The sequence below is a fragment of the Salmo salar genome, chromosome 13 (genome assembly GCF_965601325.2).
Source record: "Salmo salar chromosome 13, fSalSal1, whole genome shotgun sequence".
NCBI classification, from domain to species: Eukaryota; Metazoa; Chordata; class Actinopteri; order Salmoniformes; family Salmonidae; genus Salmo; species Salmo salar.
The window spans coordinates 49018063-49036131 of record NC_138303.1 but is presented as its reverse complement, the minus strand read 5'-3'; the positions used below and the strand labels follow the sequence as shown (position 1 = coordinate 49036131).

General features: G+C 42.8%; 1 protein-coding gene across 3 annotated transcripts in view; it reads right to left on the bottom strand.

The window, feature by feature from the left end:
• The window catches only part of LOC106566949 (agrin), a 400773-nt gene that overhangs the window by 98138 nt on the left and 284566 nt on the right, over positions 1 to 18069 (bottom strand). For 2 of the 3 annotated variants that reach the window (XM_082960173.1, XM_082960175.1), the window contains 3 exons: positions 13361 to 13558; positions 11934 to 12134; positions 224 to 366 (listed from right to left, as the gene is read on the bottom strand). In XM_082960173.1, coding sequence (XP_082816299.1) covers positions 224 to 366; positions 11934 to 12134; positions 13361 to 13558 — 542 coding nt within the window. The remainder of the gene's footprint in view (positions 1 to 223; positions 367 to 11933; positions 12135 to 13360; positions 13559 to 18069) is intronic. The other variant, XM_082960174.1, reaches the window with a different exon arrangement.

The window sequence follows — 18069 nt, the reverse complement described above, 5'->3', positions numbered from 1 at the left end:
AAGGACTTTATGTACATAGTTCATTTTCAAACCATGCGACAAGTTCAATCTCAATATGAAAATTAAATTCCACTAATATTAACTGAATGTAAATGTCAGATGTCATGCATTCATTACCTAGGAATTACATAGGCTTGTGTGAAATGAAAACCACCACTATTTAAGTAAAACCCACGTAGAGGGTTGTTGTTGGGAAGGCTAAGTTAGGGAGGTTAAGGCTTACCAGGTTGCGAGGCACGCGATTGCAGTCGAAGTCACAGACACAGCGGTCATCCTCTGTGTCCTCGTCCCACGAGCCTCCAAACGTACGACACCTATCCTGTTCGCAGCTCTCAACACCTGAGGCCGACCCTCCTGAACCACACTCTGCAAAGACAACACACAGAGAAAAAACTGAAGTGGTTATTAACAGCCCAGCACAGATACACATTTTAAGAAACCCTAACCTTTTGATACATCAGTAAAAATGCCTTCCATCTTTGTCTTCCCCACCCAAAAAGTTATTGGCAGAGTGTTTATATATTCAGAGCACTCCACCTTTTGATATTGGAATTTTCTTCACGTTGGCACTGAGATTGAACCAAAGGCGCTGCTGGAAGTACAAGATAATGACCAACCATGGAGAGGACCAGCAATTGACAAAATAAATTAGGCACAACATTGCTGCGCCACCAGTGAGGCATCCTTTACATTTCAATTAAAGCTGAAGATAGAGGGAGGAGGAAAATATTATCACTTGCATCCCTGCGAGGGGGAATCAATGGAAGAGCCTGTTTCATGGACACAGATTTCCTGATATGAGGAAGCCACTAATTGCACAGTGTTCTGTAAGATCCAATTATCAATCCACTCCAGTAGTGCTGAACGGTTAGTGCTTTTTGAGGTCCGTTTCGGTTCGATTATAAAAAAGTATCATTTTTTTTCTTTTTTTCATTTCAATATTTTTTTTTACATTAAATGCACTATGCATTATGTGGGTTGAATGCTGTAACAACACAGAATAAAACAATGAATACAAGTCCCATGATGGTCGTGACTGCCCATGACTGCTGATCATTTATTAACCATCATTTATTCACATTACTTTAATAAAATATTTTAGTTATTGTGTATATTACATTTGTTTTATGTGATGACTTTATTTCATTCCAAGTCATCATTTCAGCCCAACAGAGCTGCTGCCTACGCTGTCTGACAAAATCACTATTTTAGAAGTTTTTCTAAATAAACATGGCATACTTTTATGACTACTGAATACAAACTATTAATCACTTAGCTCATGTATTTTCAGGTAGAGATACCTCAAAGAAACTGCTCTATGTATCCCCTCTTGTTCTTGCATATGATCTGCATATGATCTGATTTATCTCTAGAGAAACTGCAGTGCAATGTGCGCATTGAGGTCACCGAATAAAACAGAACGAAATGGAATTCAAATAATTGAACCCATGGCTGTCACGCCCTGACCTGAGAGAGCCTTTTTTTATGTCTCTATTTAGGTTTGGTCAGGGTGTGATTTGGGTGGGCATTCTATGTCCTTTTTTCTATGCTTTGTATTTCTTTGTTTTGGCCTGGTATGGCTCTCAATCAGGGACAGCTGTACATCGTTGTCGCTGATTGGGAGTCATACTTAGGCAGCCTGTTTTCCTTTGGGGTTTGTGGGTAGTTAATTTCTGTTTAGTGTTTTGTTATACCTGACAGAACTGTTTGGCTGTCATTTTCTTGTTTTGTTCAAAGTGTCTCGATTAAAATTAAATATGAGCACTCAACGCGCTGGGCCTTGGTCTACTTCTTCAGACAGCCGTTACAGAACTATCCACCACCAACGGACCAAGCAGCGTGGTATGGAGGAGCAGAGGGTTCAGGACTCCTGGACTTGGGAGGAGATACTGTTACAATGGCGGTCAATAAGTTGTTTAAAAACCGAAAAATTCACGTTTTCTCCAGACTTCAGAGAAAAGTAATTCAGATACTTTTTGTATTGTAAACTTTTAATTTACTTTAAAACAGTCAATTGGATCAAAGAGGCCTTTTCAAAGAGCTATCCTTGAAATGTTTATGAAAATGGTTCTTCAGAGAGCAGTAACAAGGACAAACGACCATCTGGAATTATTTCCGAAGATCGGAGACTTAGAAAGCTGAAAAAATATTGGAATAGAGATTCCATAGAAATATAATATACAGCGTCTTCAGAAAGTATTCACACCCCTTGACTTTTTCCACATTTTGATGTGTTACAGCCTGAATTTCAAATTGATTCAATTGAGATTTTGTGTCACTGGCCTTCAGTGGAATTATGTTTTTTCAAATTAATTAAACATGAGTCATTAAGTATTCAACCCTTTTGTTATGGCAAGCCTAAATAAGTTCAGGAATAGAAATGTGCTTATCAAGTCACATAATAAATTGCAGGGATTCACTCTGTGTGCAATAATAGTGTTCAACATGATTTTTGAATGACTGCCTCATCTCTGTACTCCACAGATTTGTATTATTATTCTTTTTTTTAAATGTAACCTTTATTTAACTAGGCAAGTCCGTTAAGAACAAATTCTTATTTACAATGATGGCCTACCCCGGCCAAACCTGGACGACGCTAGGACAATTGTGCGCTGCCCTATGGGACTCCCAATCACAGCCAGATGTGATACAGCCTGGATTCGAACTGGGGACTGTATTGATGTCTCTTGCACTGAGATGTAGTGCCTTAGACCGCTCCGCCACTCAGGAGCCTGACTGGTGCAGTGAATTTCAAACACAGATTCAACCATAAAGACCAGGGAGGTTTTCCACTGCCTCGCAAAGAAGGGCACCTGTTGGTAGATGGGTATAAAAAAAGGAGACATTGAATAGCCCTTTGAGCATGGTGAAGTTATAATTACACTTTGGATGGTTTATCAATTCACCCAGTCACTACAAAGACACAGGCGTCCTTCCTAACTCAGTTGCCGGAGAGGAAGGAAACTGCTCAGGGATTTCACCATGAGGCAAATGGTGACTTTGGCTGTGATAGGAGAAAACTGAGGATGGATCAACAACATTGTTGATACTCCACAATAATGACCTAATTGACAGAGTGTAAAGAAGGAAACCTGTACAGAATAAAACATATTCCAAAATATGCATCCTGTTTTTAACAAGGCACTAAAGTAATACTGCAAAACATGTGGCAAAACAATTCAATGCAAAGTGTTATGTTTGGGGCAAATCCAATACAGTTCATCCCTGGAGAATTATTTTGATATTCTGACAGTTGACACCAGCCACACTTACAAGACTCCTGTTGGAAATGAAGGAATGGGGGAGAGAGAGCAAGAGAGAGAAAGGGAGAAAAACCAAGATAGAGAGAGAGAGAGAGCAAGCGGGCGATACTCCACAAGCAGACAGAGGAAGATGTTACAAGAATGGGGAAAAATCTATTGATCTATGATGCAAGTTATCCTTTTCATATCCTCCAGACCAGTTATAATGCAATGTTGTACAACACTTAAAACCAGAAGTAAAGTACTAGGAAGCCCAGATGCTTCTTTTGACCGTCTGACTCACTCCCATCTGTATTGACGGGGTGCTGTAGCAAGGCCCCCACTGGCACTAATGGGTAAATCAATAGTGTAGTTGTGGAAGTGCCAATTAGCATAACCCATCTTCTTAAGTGGATTATGGGGCAGGTCACTCTGTAGCGAGCGGTGCAGGGACTAGAGGAGCAGCAGTCCGTTTCCTCAGCCTGATATGGGTCATCAGCAATGGACTCTGACAGGCTCGAGAGGTCGATAGAATGGAAGGGGATTCACTTCATTAGGATTCGCTATCATTGTGACTGTGTTGATTATGATGAATGGAGATGATAAAAAGGATTGTAAAATGGATTTGGTACCACTATATAACAGGCCATTTTGTGAGTCTTCTAAAGCTTAATGCGATATTGCATTGCAAAATGTCTGTCAGCACCATACGATGAGCCCACACGCCATCTGATCCGGGACAGTGATAGGCCATAATGACGGGTTCCCATGCAAATGCATGAGTCAACTGACCCCAGAGCAGCTGTTAAATAAACAAGGCCCCGGCCTGCCTGGCCACCTGAGTCCATTTATGCAAACTCGCCATGAGAAGGGAAATGTGGGAGTGCGCCGAGAGAGCCTTCACAACCCGATTAATATTCTGCTCATGCACCCCTAACTCAAGGAATATAAAAATATAAAAATAAAACCTAAGAAATGTAATAAATAATAGTGAAGAGAGGGAGGGAGTTAAACGAAGGAGGGGGGCAGTAATTGGCTGTTGTCTTTGATGTGGCTGCCACCTGCACTGCCTATGAACCTTTTAATTAGCTGGGAAGATGTCTGCATCAGCTATTCTCCCAGCAATCGTGTCTGCCTGCTCCTTTTACTCAATCATGTCATAACCAGCATCCATTTAGCCAAGGGATCTCCATTAAGATGAGCAAATACAGTACAGTGGAGAGAGGAGAAAATAAAATAAAAAACTTTTTTTGCTCTATTTTAAAGAAGAGCTGGGAATAAAAACTGTAGCAGCAATAGAGGAAGTAATGTGTGATTTACTAATAGGATGAGGTGATGACTAGAGGGAAGAAGTAGACAGGATATAAGGGTGGATTATGGGAGGGTAAAGTAGAGAAAGGAGTGTGACCTTCTGAAGAACATGGCCTGAGTCACCTCAGTACTATCAATATCAGAGCCAGGAAACACTCCTGTTTGTAAAAAAACACTGCACCAATATCATGACCCGTGTGAATGTCAACATGACCATTTTTCATCTGTCACAAGTCCCCTTTGTGTGTGTGTGTGTTTGCACGTCTCCATACTAGGGCTGGGAATTGCCAGGGACCTCACAATACAATATTATCATGATACTTAGGTGCCGATACGATATGTATTGCAATTCTCACAATTCTACATGTATTGCGATTCGATACTGTGATTTGTTCCAAACATGTTGCTCACCATGTCTGCTGCAGAGGGACAAGAGAGCCATGAGAAAACGAGTTTTGAACAGTCATGGAAATAAAAGTGCTGGAAAATTGTCAAATCAAATCAAATGTTATTTGTCACATGTGCCGAATACAACAGGTGTAGACCTTACAGTGAAATGCTTACTTACAAGCCCTTAAAACTTCTTTGGGATAGGGGGCGGTATTTTGACGTCCGGATGAAAAGCGTGCCCAAAGTAAACTGCCTGTTACTCAGGCCCAGAAGCTATGATATGCATATAATTTGGTAGATTTGGATAGAAAACACTCTAAAGTTTCTAAAACTGTTAAAATGATGTCTGTGAGTATAACAGAACTGAAATGACAGGTGAAACCCTGAGGACAAAACATAAAAAATAAAAAACAATTCAGCATACCACTGATTTCAATGCCTGGCACTTTTATAATAGGGCGAAATTGTCCCCGATTGCAGTTCATAGGGCTTCCACTAGATGTCAACAGTCTTTAGAAAGAGTTTCTGGCTGGTTTTTGTAAAAATGGGGGAGAAGTTGTAGTTTTTCTAGTGGCACCCATTTTGGCTGTAGTGTTTCCAAGCGCATGGCCGAGAGAGCACGTTTGTTTTGTTTATCTCCGTTAAAGACAATAACGATTCTCTGTCTTAAATTATATTGTTTATTTGCGTATTAGGGTACCTAAGGATTGATTATAAACGTTGATTGACTTGTTTGGATAAGTTTATTGGTAACGTTTGGGATTCATTTTGTATGCATTTTAAAGGAAGGAAACTGAGTGGATTATTGACTGAAGCGCGCCAACTAAACTGAGTTTTTATGGATATAAAGAAGGAATTTATCGAACAAAAGGATCCTTTGTAATGTAACTGGGACATTTTGGAGTGTCAACAGAAGAAGATCTTCAAAGATAAGGCAAATATTATATCGCTATTTCTGTTTGTTTCGTGTTGCAACTCCCTAATTGAAAATGATTTGTTATGCATTTGTGTGCTGGACGCTGTCCTCAGATAATCACATGGTTTGCTTTCGCCGTAAAGCCTTTTTGAAATCTGACACCTTGGCTGGATTAACAACAAGTTAAGTTGTATTTTGATGTATTGCACTTGTGATTTCATGAAAGTTTAATATTTATAGTATTTAATATTTATAGTAATTTCACCGGCCGTTGGCCAGAGGAGCAGAGAAGTTTTAACCAACAATGCAGTTTTAAGAAATATACCCCCCCCCCCCAGAAATAAAGTAACAAATAATTAACGAGAAGCAGTAAAATAACAATAGCGAGGCTATATACAGGGGGTACCGGAACAGAGTCAATGTGCGGGGGCACCGGTTAGTCGAGGTAATTGAGGTAATATTTACATGTGGGTAGAGTTATTGAAGTGACTCATGCATAGATAATAACAGAGTAGCAGCAGCGTAAAGGGGGGCCTCCCGAGAGGCGCTGTGGTCTAAGGCACTGCATCGCAGCTATGCCACTAGAGATCCTGGTTCGAGTCCAGGCTCTGTCGCAGCTGGCCGTGACCGGGTAAACCATGGGGCGGTGCACAATTGGCCTAGCGTCGTCTGGGTTAGGAGAGGGTTTGGCCGGCAGGGATGTTCTTGTCCCATCACGCACTAGAGACTCCTGTGGCAGGCTGGGCGCAATGCATGCTGACACGGTCACCAGGTGTACGGTGTTTCCTCTGAAACATTGGTGCGGCTGGCTTCCGGGTTAAGCGGGCGTTGTGTCAAGAAGCAGTGCAGCTTGGCTTGGTTGTGTTTCGGAGGATGCATGGCTCTCGACCTTCGCCTCTCCCAAGTCCGTACGGGAGTTGCAGCGATGAGACAAGACTGTAACTACCAACTGGATACCAAGAAATTGGGGAGAAAAATTATTAATAAAAGTAATATCCCGATATGTGACCAGTGGTGTAAAGTACCTTAAGTAAAAATACTTGAAAGTACTACTTAAGTATTTTTGGGGGGTATCTGTACTTAACTTTACTATTTATATTTTTGACAAATTTTACTTTTATTTCACTACATTCCTATGATGTACTTTTTACTCCATACATTTTCCCTGACACCCAAAAGTAATGTTTTTGAATGCTTAGCAGGACAGGAAAATAGTCTAATTCAAACAATTAGCAAGAGAACATCCCTGGTCATCCCCACTGTCTCTGATCTAGCGGACTCCCTAACCCCATGCTTCATTTGTATATTATGTCTGAGTGTTGGAACGTGCCCCTTGCTATCCGTAAATAAAAAAACAAAAATAAAATGGTGCCGTCTGGTTTGCTTAATATAAGGAGCTTTAAATGATTTATACTTTTACTTTTGATACTTACAGTTGAAGTTTGAAGTTTACATACACCTTAGCCAAATACATTTAAACTCAGTTTTTCACAATTCCTGACATTTAATCCTAGTAAAAATTCCCTGTCTTAGGTCAGTTAGGATCACCACTTTATTTTAAGAATGTGAAATGTCAGAATAATAGTAGAGAGAATGATTTATATTAGCTTTTATTTCCTTCATCACATTCTCAGTGGGTCAGAAGTTTACATACACTCAATTAGTATTTGGTAGCATTGCCTTTAAATTGTTTAACTTGGGTCAAATGTTTCAGGTAGCCTTCCACAAGCTTCCCACAATAAGTTGGGTGAATTTTGGCCCATTCCTCCTGACAGAGCTGGTGTAACTGAGTCAGGTTTCTAGACCTCCTGGCTCTCACACGCATTTTCAGTTCTGCCCACAAATTTTCTATAGGATTGAGGTAAGGGTTTTGTGATGGCCACTCCAATACCTTGACTTTGTTGTCCTTGAGCCATTTTGCCACAACTTTGGAAGTATGCTTGAGGTCATTGTCCATTTGGAAGACCCATTTGTGACCAAGCTTTCACTTCCTGACTGATGTCTTGAGATGTTGCTTCAATATATCCACATAATTTTCCTTCATCATGTAGCCATCTATTTTATGAAGAGCACCAGTCCCTCCTGCAGCAAAGCACCCCCACAACATGATGCTGCCACCCTCGTGCTTCAAGGTTGGAATGGTGTTCTTCGGCTTGCAAGCATCCCCCTTTTTCCTCCAAACATAACGATGGTCATTATGGCCAAACTGTTCTATTTTTGTTTCATCAGACCAGATGAATGGTGGTTTTGGGATGGTGGTTTTGGAGCAGTGGCTTCTTCCTTGCTGAGCGGCCTTTCAGGTTATGTCGATATAGGACTCGTTTTACTGTGGATATAGATACTTTTGTACCTGTTTCCTCTAGCATCTTCACAAGGTCCTTTGCTGTTGTTCTGGGATTGATTTGCACTTTTCGCACCAAAGTACATTCCATTCTAGGAGACAGAACGTGTCTCCTTCCTGAGAGGTATGACGGCTGCGTGGTCCCATCGTGTTTATTCTTGCGTACTATTGTTTGTACAGATGAACGTGCACCTTCAGGCATTTGGAAATTGCTCCCAAGGATGAACCAGACAATTTTTTTCTGAGGTATTTGGCTGATTTCTTTTCATTTTCCCATGATGTCAAGCAAAGAGGCACTGAGTTTGAAGGTAGGCCTTGAAATACATCCACAGGTACACCTCTAATTAAATCAAATGATGTCAATTAGCCTATCAGAAGCTTCTAAAGCCATGACATCATTTTCTGGAATTTACCAAGCTGTTTAAATGCACAGCCAACTTAGTGTATGTAAACTTCTGACCCACTGGAATTGTGATACAGTGAATTATAAGTGAAATAATCTGTCTGTAAACAATTGTTGGAAAAATTACTTGTGTCATGCACAAAGTAGGTGTCCTAACCGACTTGCCAAATCTATAGTTTGTTAACAAGAAATTTGTGGAGTGGTTGAAAAGCAAGTTTTAATGACTCCAACATAAGTGTATGTAAACTTACGACTTTAACTGTAAGTATATTTTAGCAGTTACATCTACTTTTGATACTTAAGTATATTTAAAACCAAATACTGTTAGACTTTTACTGGGTCTCTTCTACTTTTACTTGAGTCATTTTACATTTACATTTTAGTCATTTAGCAGACACTCTTATCCAGAGCAACTTACAGTAGTGAATGCATACATTTCATTTCATTTAATGCATTTTTTGTACTGGCCCCCCGTGGGAATCAAACCCACAACCCTGGCGTTGCACACACCATGCTGGCGTTGCAAACACCATGCTCTACCAACTGAGCCACAGGGATGGCTTAATCTTCTATTAAGGTATCTTAACTTTTACTCAAGTATGACAATTGTGTACTTTTTCCACCACTGTATGTAACTATATAGACTTCCCCCCACTACTTCATACGTCTGTGTGTGTGTTTTGAAGTGTATTAGGGGGGATCGAAAACAGTGCGGCCTTGGTCAGTCCAGACACGCTGGTGGCTTGTTGCTCCGGACTTCTGTTTGTTTTCGCACCATTTGTCAGCCCCTCAGACAGACTGCTGCTGAAGGATGTGAGTCCAAACAAACCCCCGCTGCATAAAGAAGGATGGAGTGCCAGGGAGAAGAGAGGGAAAGGAAAAGGGAAAGTTTCTAGGCTGGATAGATAGATACAAACGCTGGTTATGGATGGATGCTGCGAAGGAGGATAAAGCCCCTGATCTTCTTTTCCACATCTCTCTCTCTCTCTCTCCATATTGGTGGGTGGATAGTGCATCACCGTGTGATATCCTCACCCATAATCCTGGTTAGTAAATGTGTATTCAATTAAAATGGGCCAGGACCCCAAGGTGATGCACTATGCTAACCTGCCACTTTGTCAGTGTCGACAAAGAAGCTGAGCCTGGGCCTAGTCGAGTGTGAAATTAAACAGGTGATAAATTCCCCCGTACAGCCAACAGTGGGGACACTGTCATTTTTCATTACCACTAAATAAAATGGGGAGAAAACACTTCCATTTCTCCTTGTGACTAATGAATATGATTTTTAAGTTGGGTCTAAATAAACAAATAAATCACTCATTCAATTCGCCAGAGAATTCTGTCGGTACTAAGCTACTACCCCATGAACAAAGCCCTGGCTTCTAGTTGAAAGGTTACTTATCTATTCCAGGGGCAAGAGGAACGGTGACAATGCGTGGAATAACGATATGGGGCAGTGTGTTTGTGTGTGTGTATGTACTATAGGTGCTGCTTGTGATTATAATGATGATATGGGGCAGTGTGTGTGTGTGTGTGTGTGTGTGTGTGTGTGTGTGTGTGTGTGTGTGTGTGTGTGTGTGTGTGTGTGTGTGTGTACTATAGGTGCTGCTTGTGATTATAATGATGATATGGGGCAGTGTGTGTGTGTGTGTGTGTGTCTCTGAGTGTGTGTGTATGTACTATAGGTGCTGCTTGTGATTATAATGATGATATGGGGCAGTGTGTGTGTGTGTGTGTGTGTGTGTGTGTGTGTGTGGGGGGGGGTGTATATACTATAGGTGCTGCTTGTGATTATAATGATGACATGGGGCAGTGTGTGTGTGTGTCTCTGAGTGTGTGTGCATATACTATAGGTGCTGCTTGTGATTATAATGATGATATGGGGCAGTGTGTTTGTGTGCGCACGTGTGTACAACATGTGCAGTGTGTGTGTATCATGGCACATTTCTTCATGCTACACATACAAAAGGTTACTCGATTCAGTCAATGAGATTATTTTAAATCGACCACAACCAGCTGGGAGTTAAGAGCTGGCGAGCAGAGCTGCCCGTAAACAGTAGAGTAGATAATGGCTCAGTGAGAGAGAGAAAAAACCCAGGTGTCAGGAATCCCGCTTCCTGAGTCTGTTTCTGCCTGAGCTGACTGTTTTTTGTTTGGAGTGTGGTCTAAGGTTCCTGAACGCACCCTGTCTGGTTGCTAGGCAACGAAGTTAGGCGGGAGATGTAGTAATTACCCGCACCTGCATCTCATCAACCTTCTGCACACCTGGTCCTGATCATCACCTCTTCTTAAGCCCTGACCTGACATCCATTCCCTGCCGGATCGTTAGCAACGAACAGTATGTTGTGTCAGCGTATCAGCCTCATGTTTCCTGAGCTAGTTTTGTTGTTTTGTACTTGTTGCTGGTTACTCACTCCCGTTTACTCTGTCTACAGTCATTCTCCCGGAACATTCAACTCCCTTGCCTGGCCGTCGGTGGATACAGTGACTTCATTGGATCAACCCATTTACTCTCATCAACTCACCTCCGCTGCCGCTCCGTCTCCTGGATTACTCAATATACACATCAAGACTACCAATAAATACTCACTTTCATTTTACTCACCTTGTCCTGGTCTGCTTCTGGGTTCTGTTTTAGAGAATTGTGACACCAGGACAGACTACTCTCACCCATTTACCCCCTTCCTCCCTCTGTCCATCTCTCAGTCCCTTCATCTAGCTCTTTCTCTACCCTTCCATCCCTATATCACTATCTCCCCCTCTTTCCAACTCACCATCTCTCAATTTTCTCCCTATCCACCTCTCCATCTCTAACCCTGTCTATTTTCTCCATCTCTCTCATAATTTCTGGCATGTGAAACCTGCTCCGCGTTCACACTTCCTCAGACGATGACGATAGTCTCGGTGAGGGTGACTAAGTCTGGCCACAAGGGACTATCACTGACATTGTCTGCATGACAACTGTACGGTGACAAAGAAACCGAGAGAGAGAGAGCTGATTGTCACAGAGGGGAGCAGTAGAACCTCTGGAACTGTGCTAGTAGGACTGAGGAGAGCAGCTCCACAAAGGATTTACATTGTGAACTAGGCTGCTACTTATGAAGCAAGTCATTTTTAAAAAGCACTCTGTGTCTCATAGTTTCGATCTTCTCTTCCCGATCAGTGGTGACCACAAGTTAGTTTTGTCCTGACAATGGGAGATACTTACAGTATCAATAGGATTTATCAACATCACCAGTTATCAACAGTAGCTACCAAAACAAAGTGGACAACGACAAGTCACTGGAAAGAAAATATGATTAAAAACAGTTTATATTTCCTAATGCCTACCTTCTTCGCAGCTGCCGAGCTTGGCCACCTCGATCTTCTTCTTGAGGACGCAGGATGCCAAGCCCAGCTCGCAAGTGTTGTCGTAGGTCATGCCGTTGCTGCCACACACAGGCGAGAAAGCCTGGCCCTGGCACTGCGTGCACTCGCACTTGTTCTGGATGCATTGGGCCCCCCAGGCACACACAGAGCTGCCGCACGTCACTGTAAACGCACATACAAACACACACACGAACAGAGGAACGCACACACAAAGGGTTGTAGGTGACTATGCAGCGGAATCATGAAGAAAGAATATGCTTGCTAAAATACAACAGAGATACATGTACATTACTTTAATAGACACTGAACAGAAATATAAACACAACATGTAAAGTGTTGGTCACATGTTCCATGAACTGAAATAAAAGATCCCAGAAATGTTCCATACACACAAAAAGCTTTTTTCTCTCAAATGTTTTGCACACATTTTTTCCATCCCTATTAGTGAGCATTTCTCCTTTGCCAAGATAATTAATCCACCTGACAGGTGTGGCATTTCAAGATGCTGATTCAACAGCATGATCATTACACAGGTGCTCCTTGTGCTGGGGACAATAAAAGGCCACTCTAAAATGTCACACAACACGATGCCATAGATGTCTCAAGTTTTGAGGGAGCGTGCATTTGGCATCCTGACTGTGGAAATGTCCACTAGAGCTGTTGCCAGATAATTTAATATTTATTTGTCTACCATAAGCCGCCTCCAACGTCGTTTTAGAGAATTTGGCAGTCCGTCCAACTGGCCTCACAACTGCAGACCACATGTATGGTGTTGTGTGGGCGAGCAGTTTGCTGATGTCAACGTTGTGAACAGAGTGCCCCATGGTGGATGTGGGGTTATGGTATGGGCAGGCATAAGCTATGGACAATGAACACAATTGCATTTTATCAATTTGAATGCACAGAGATACCGTGACGAAATCCTGAGGCCCATTGTCATTTTTAAATATTTTTTTGAGATTCTCTAGATCAACGTGTACGACAGCATTTTCCAGTTCCCGCCACTATCCAGCAACTTCGCACAGCCATTGAAGAGGAGTGGGACAACATTCCACAATCAACAGCCTGATCAACTCTATGTGAAGGAGATGTGTCACACTGCATGAGGCAAATGGTGGTCACACCAGATACTGAGTGGTTTACTGATCCACGAACCTACTTTAAAAAAAAAAGGGATCTGTTACCAACAGTATCTGTGTTTCCAATCCATAGATTAGGGCCTAATTTATTTATTTAATTGACTGATTTCCTGATGTGAACTCAGTAAAGTGAAATCTTTGAAATTGTTGCATGTTGCGTTTATATAGTATATTTGTACAAGCACACCGCTGGTAGGAACACACGGTCACACAGACGCAGAACACACACTTGGTGGTAGCATTACTCACTGCATTGTCCCTGGGCGAGCACATGCAGGTCAAGCTGCTCGGTACAGGCGCGCACATTGAGCTCACACTCGCTGTTGTAGGTGGAGCCGTCGCTGCCACACACCCGTTGGTGGGACTCCACACACTCCTGCGGGCATACACAGCTGCCCGACTGCACGTCGCAGATCGCCCCGAATGAACAGTTGGCACATGCCTCGTCTGGAGGGAGACAGGTATGAGAGATTTAGGGTCTGAGGGAGTACATAAGACCAGTATGGGTAACATGGGGAGAGAAAGAGAATGTGTGTGTGTGTGTATCTATGTGTGTCAGGGAATTTAGTGAGTGAGTTAGTGAGTAAGAAAAAGAGAGAGGGGACAGATACAACCACAACCGTGATGTTACCACGATGCCATGTTTTTACCCCCTTTGAAAGGCTGGTCATGTCAAGAGGCCCCCAGAGGGCCTGCAGACTTTACACATCTGCACGTTTCAGTGTCTGGACTGAGAATACTGACAAGAATCCTTTAGTCTGATCCTTTTCTTGATTTCCATTCAGTTTCTTACCCTCTGCCTTGCAATGCCTAATACTGACATGTTGAGTATATCAATGATGGAAAACTCCCCCTCCCCCGTGCTATTAACCTGTTAATTACACCTTATTATGTATGAATAAAGTCAGGAAGTCAACCCGTGTCGCGCAGGCACTTGCAGTGGTTAGCCCAGCCTGGGGGCCTGATTAAAATATAAATGCAGGCGCCCCAAAAATAAAATGTGGTTGAGGTGGCAGCCAGCGAAGAGATGGAGAATGCATCACTGTGACACCGGCGCACCGGACCCAAGGGCTATAAATCACGGCGAGTGTCGTCCTTTATCAGGGCCCGTGTCCCAAAAAAGGCCTCCCTTCTTTATCTCCCTCCTCTGGCTCTGTCTCGCTCCCTCTGTGCCAGCCAGTGCTGCCGGTCGTTGGTGTCGGCTGATCGGGACACATCCAGCTAGCCAGACCCAACCGGACTGCCTTATTGGCTGTATACATAGGGCCTTGATAGCTAGCACTAACAGCATTAACGTGGTGGGGCGACGTGTCTGACGGGGGAGGGGAGGTTGTAAAAAGTGGCCTTGAGGAGACAGCCATTTCGAGTGATGGATAGAGAGCGAGACGGTGGGGAAAAGAAAAGCTAAAGAGCCTCTCCAGCCTCAGAACGTTACACATTCTCTCAGACGAGTAATAATAGTCCGAGAGACGAGCTACAACCAGGGACGGAGGGAGGGGTTGTTCTTTAACATGAAGAGAAAGAGAGCCGTTTGTTTAGTGAAGGGCTCTAAAATGGCCCAGCCGATAAAGTAGTCCCCAGCCGACCTCCCAGTGCCTGCTCTATTACTATTACTCTGTCCCTCCTCACCGCCTCTCCTCCCTTTATTTGTCTCTCCTCTTAACTTCACTACCTCCCCATTCCTCTCATGTCTCTCCTCCCTTTATTTACCTCTCCTCTTAACTTCACTACCTCCCCACTCCTCTCATGTCTCTCCCGCTCTGCTGCCTGCTTATATTGTCATATTATATCATCTACAATTGCCAACTTGTAAAGTATGTATTGTTTGCAGCAACTGTGAAACACACATTTTTTTGTTCTGTTCTAAATGACTCTCTCCTCTCATCTATATATAGAAAGTGCCTTTTTGAGCGACTGACATCCTTCTGTGGTCTTTTAGCCATGTGTGTCTCTGCCTCTTCCAGCCAGCCAGATACACAAGGTCACCCGATATTCCAACATAGGGAGGAGGAAATACAACAGAGTAATAAAACATGCAACTTCCCACTATCAGACCGTACCGGAGCAGTAAAGATGACTATTTCCCCAAGCAGAATCTTTCAATCTTTTTTTCAAAAGAAAAATCTAATTATGGCCATGCATATAGGACACACACACACACACACACACACACACACACACACACACACACACACACACACACACACACACACACACACACACACACACACACACACACACACACACACACACACACACACAGGTTGTCTCTGCATTCAAACCCACGTAAGACAAAAGCAAACACACACACTTCCCATCCCCTATAAAGGCTCACAACCACTCTTATCTACCCCCCCAGTATGCAGTGATATGAACGAGCCGTGATAATTAAGCCAGATAATAGTGGAGACAGAAGGAGGTGATGACTCAGTGGAGTTTGAAGAGGCTGTGTAAAGCAGTGCAAACAGCCCAGAATAAACCAGATCACCATCATCATTCCTTGAGCAGGCTTCGCCAAGCACTGCCTGCCTGCCTGCCACTTTTATTGCCCTGTTTCGCTGACTCCTGTTTCTGTGTGGACTCACTGCCATCCATAGTGCTGTGTGTGTGTGTGTGTGTGTGTGTGTGTGTGTGTGTGTGTGTGTGTGTGTGTGTGTGTGTGTGTGTGTGTGTGTGTGTGTGTGTGTGTGTGTGTGTGTGTGTGTGTGTGTGTGTGTGTGTGTGTGTGCGTGTGTGTGTGTGTGTGTGCTGTATTACACAAACATGGCGAGGCCCGCTTCTTCCTCGCCTTTTTAAATGAAGACTATTCATTACCCCCCGGCGGCGCCACGACGAGACCTGTCTACCTAACGCTGCCAGCATGAACACAGTTGAGTTTGCCCACCCGGCTCAAACATTCCTTTTGCTCCATTTCCCATTGGAATACATCCTTATGCGCATAGATTCCAATTTGGAAGGGAGGAAGTAATAGTGGAGTCACATTGGCCCCCCTGCCAACAACACCGCAATGGATTAAACATGAAACTCGAGTTGAAACAGGGGGTAGAGCAAGCGGAGAGCTAGCGTAATGTGCTAAGCCAAGCCAGGCAAATGTAATCTCTGTGTGTGTGCTGGTGGTGGCAGATGTAACTGTACACAGAGGCTAACAGTGGTTAAGGTATTGGCAGTCTGTATTAATGGCTGATAAATGGCTTCAGGCATCTCTATTACTCTGTATTATTAGTCCCTCCAGGAAATTGTAATCTCTGTGTCACGTTTGACCAGTATAAGGGTTATTTGTTATTGTAGTTTGGTCAGGACGTGGCAGAGGGTATTTTGTTTATGTGGTTCGGGGTGGTGTTTTATGTAGTAGGGTGTTTGATTTATTATTTCCGGGTTTTTGGGGTTATGTTCTAGGTTTGTATTTCTATGTGGTCTCTAGTCTTTTGTATTTCTTTGTCTAGTTTATTGGGGTTGGACTCTCAATTGGAGGCAGGTGTTTTCTAGTTGCCTCTGATTGAGAGTCCTATTTATGGGTATGTGTTTGGTTAAGTGTTTGTGGGAGATTGTTTCTTGTTTTGCCTGTGTGAGCATGACAAGACTGTTTTGTTGTTTATGCGTTTTTTCATTTTTCTTTGGTGTTCACTTTATTTAAAAATAAATACAAGATGAGCATCCACATTCCTGCTGCGTTTTGGTCCTTTATTCCCGACGACAACCGTGACACTGTGTGTGTACTGGTGGTGGCAGATGTAACTGTACACGGTGGTTAAGGTATTGGCAGTCTGTATTAATGGCTGATAAATGGCTTCAAGCATCTATCTCTATTACTCTGTATTATTAGTCCCTCCAGGAAATGGCAGAGATATTTTGTGATCTTCGCTGGCAAAAACGCTTGATTTTGCAGCTGCAATTCTGATAATTTGCATGGCAATATGCAATGGTTTTGTCCAATTTGCTGCTGAAATGCGCTGACGAGTAAAAGCGTTTATTGAAGTGTGACTTGATTTAACCAGATTATGAGGTACATGTGCATGATTGGTTGAAATTGCAAGCTCTCTTTTTGTACTATGGTGATGAGTCAGTTTTATGCGATAACATTGCGTTGATATTACTATTTTATGCGGAAATAGTGCGGTGATTGGTCAAATTTGCAAGCCCGAGCATAATATGCGGAAATTGTTGATTTGGCAAAAGAATGTTGCAATCGCAGAGTCCTGGAGGGACTGATTAGATCACTCTATATTTGTTTTACATCCATAAGGGTTCAAGTTCCGGTTGCATTGAAACGTGTATCTTTTTCGTGGCTTTCTTTTGCAAAAAATATTTTCTAATAATTGTCAACATACATCACAATAAGGTGTAGGGCGTACACAATAAGGTGTAGGGCGTACACTGTATTGCAGGGAACAATATTATGTCTATTTTTCTCCAGAGAAGTAGCTCAATGTTCCCTCATTGGCACAGACGCTAGCCTAGCTTCTAACTAACATTAGCTAGCTGTCACGCTAGCCAGGTTTCCTTAACAGCTGGTACACACAGCCCACAGCCCTTGCAGATAGGACCACGGATTGCCCCGGAAGTGTGACTGTTTGAATCACTGTTGTTTGTTGCTGTTTCAATCTGCCCTGCGACCTGCCCTGTCTGGAACTGTGAGGAGTAGCAGCGTAGCCTACGTTACTAGCAAGACAAAAACCAAAGCCGATGGAAGTACATCAACGGTGTCTCTTTATCACAGCTGAAGGTTCTTTTAAACAAACAAAAATAGTTCTACAAGCAGTTGTTACAACAAGAAAATAGCTTCAGGTGTTGTGTCCAAATACTGGAGTCAACTAATAAAAGAATGGACGACCTGACCAGAGGTATCCAGGACCTGAAGAACAGTTTGCAGTTCTCCCAGGGTCATATCAATGAGTTCACAGTGCCTACGGCAAGTATTCAGACCCCTTTACTTTTTTCACATTTTGTTATTTACAGCC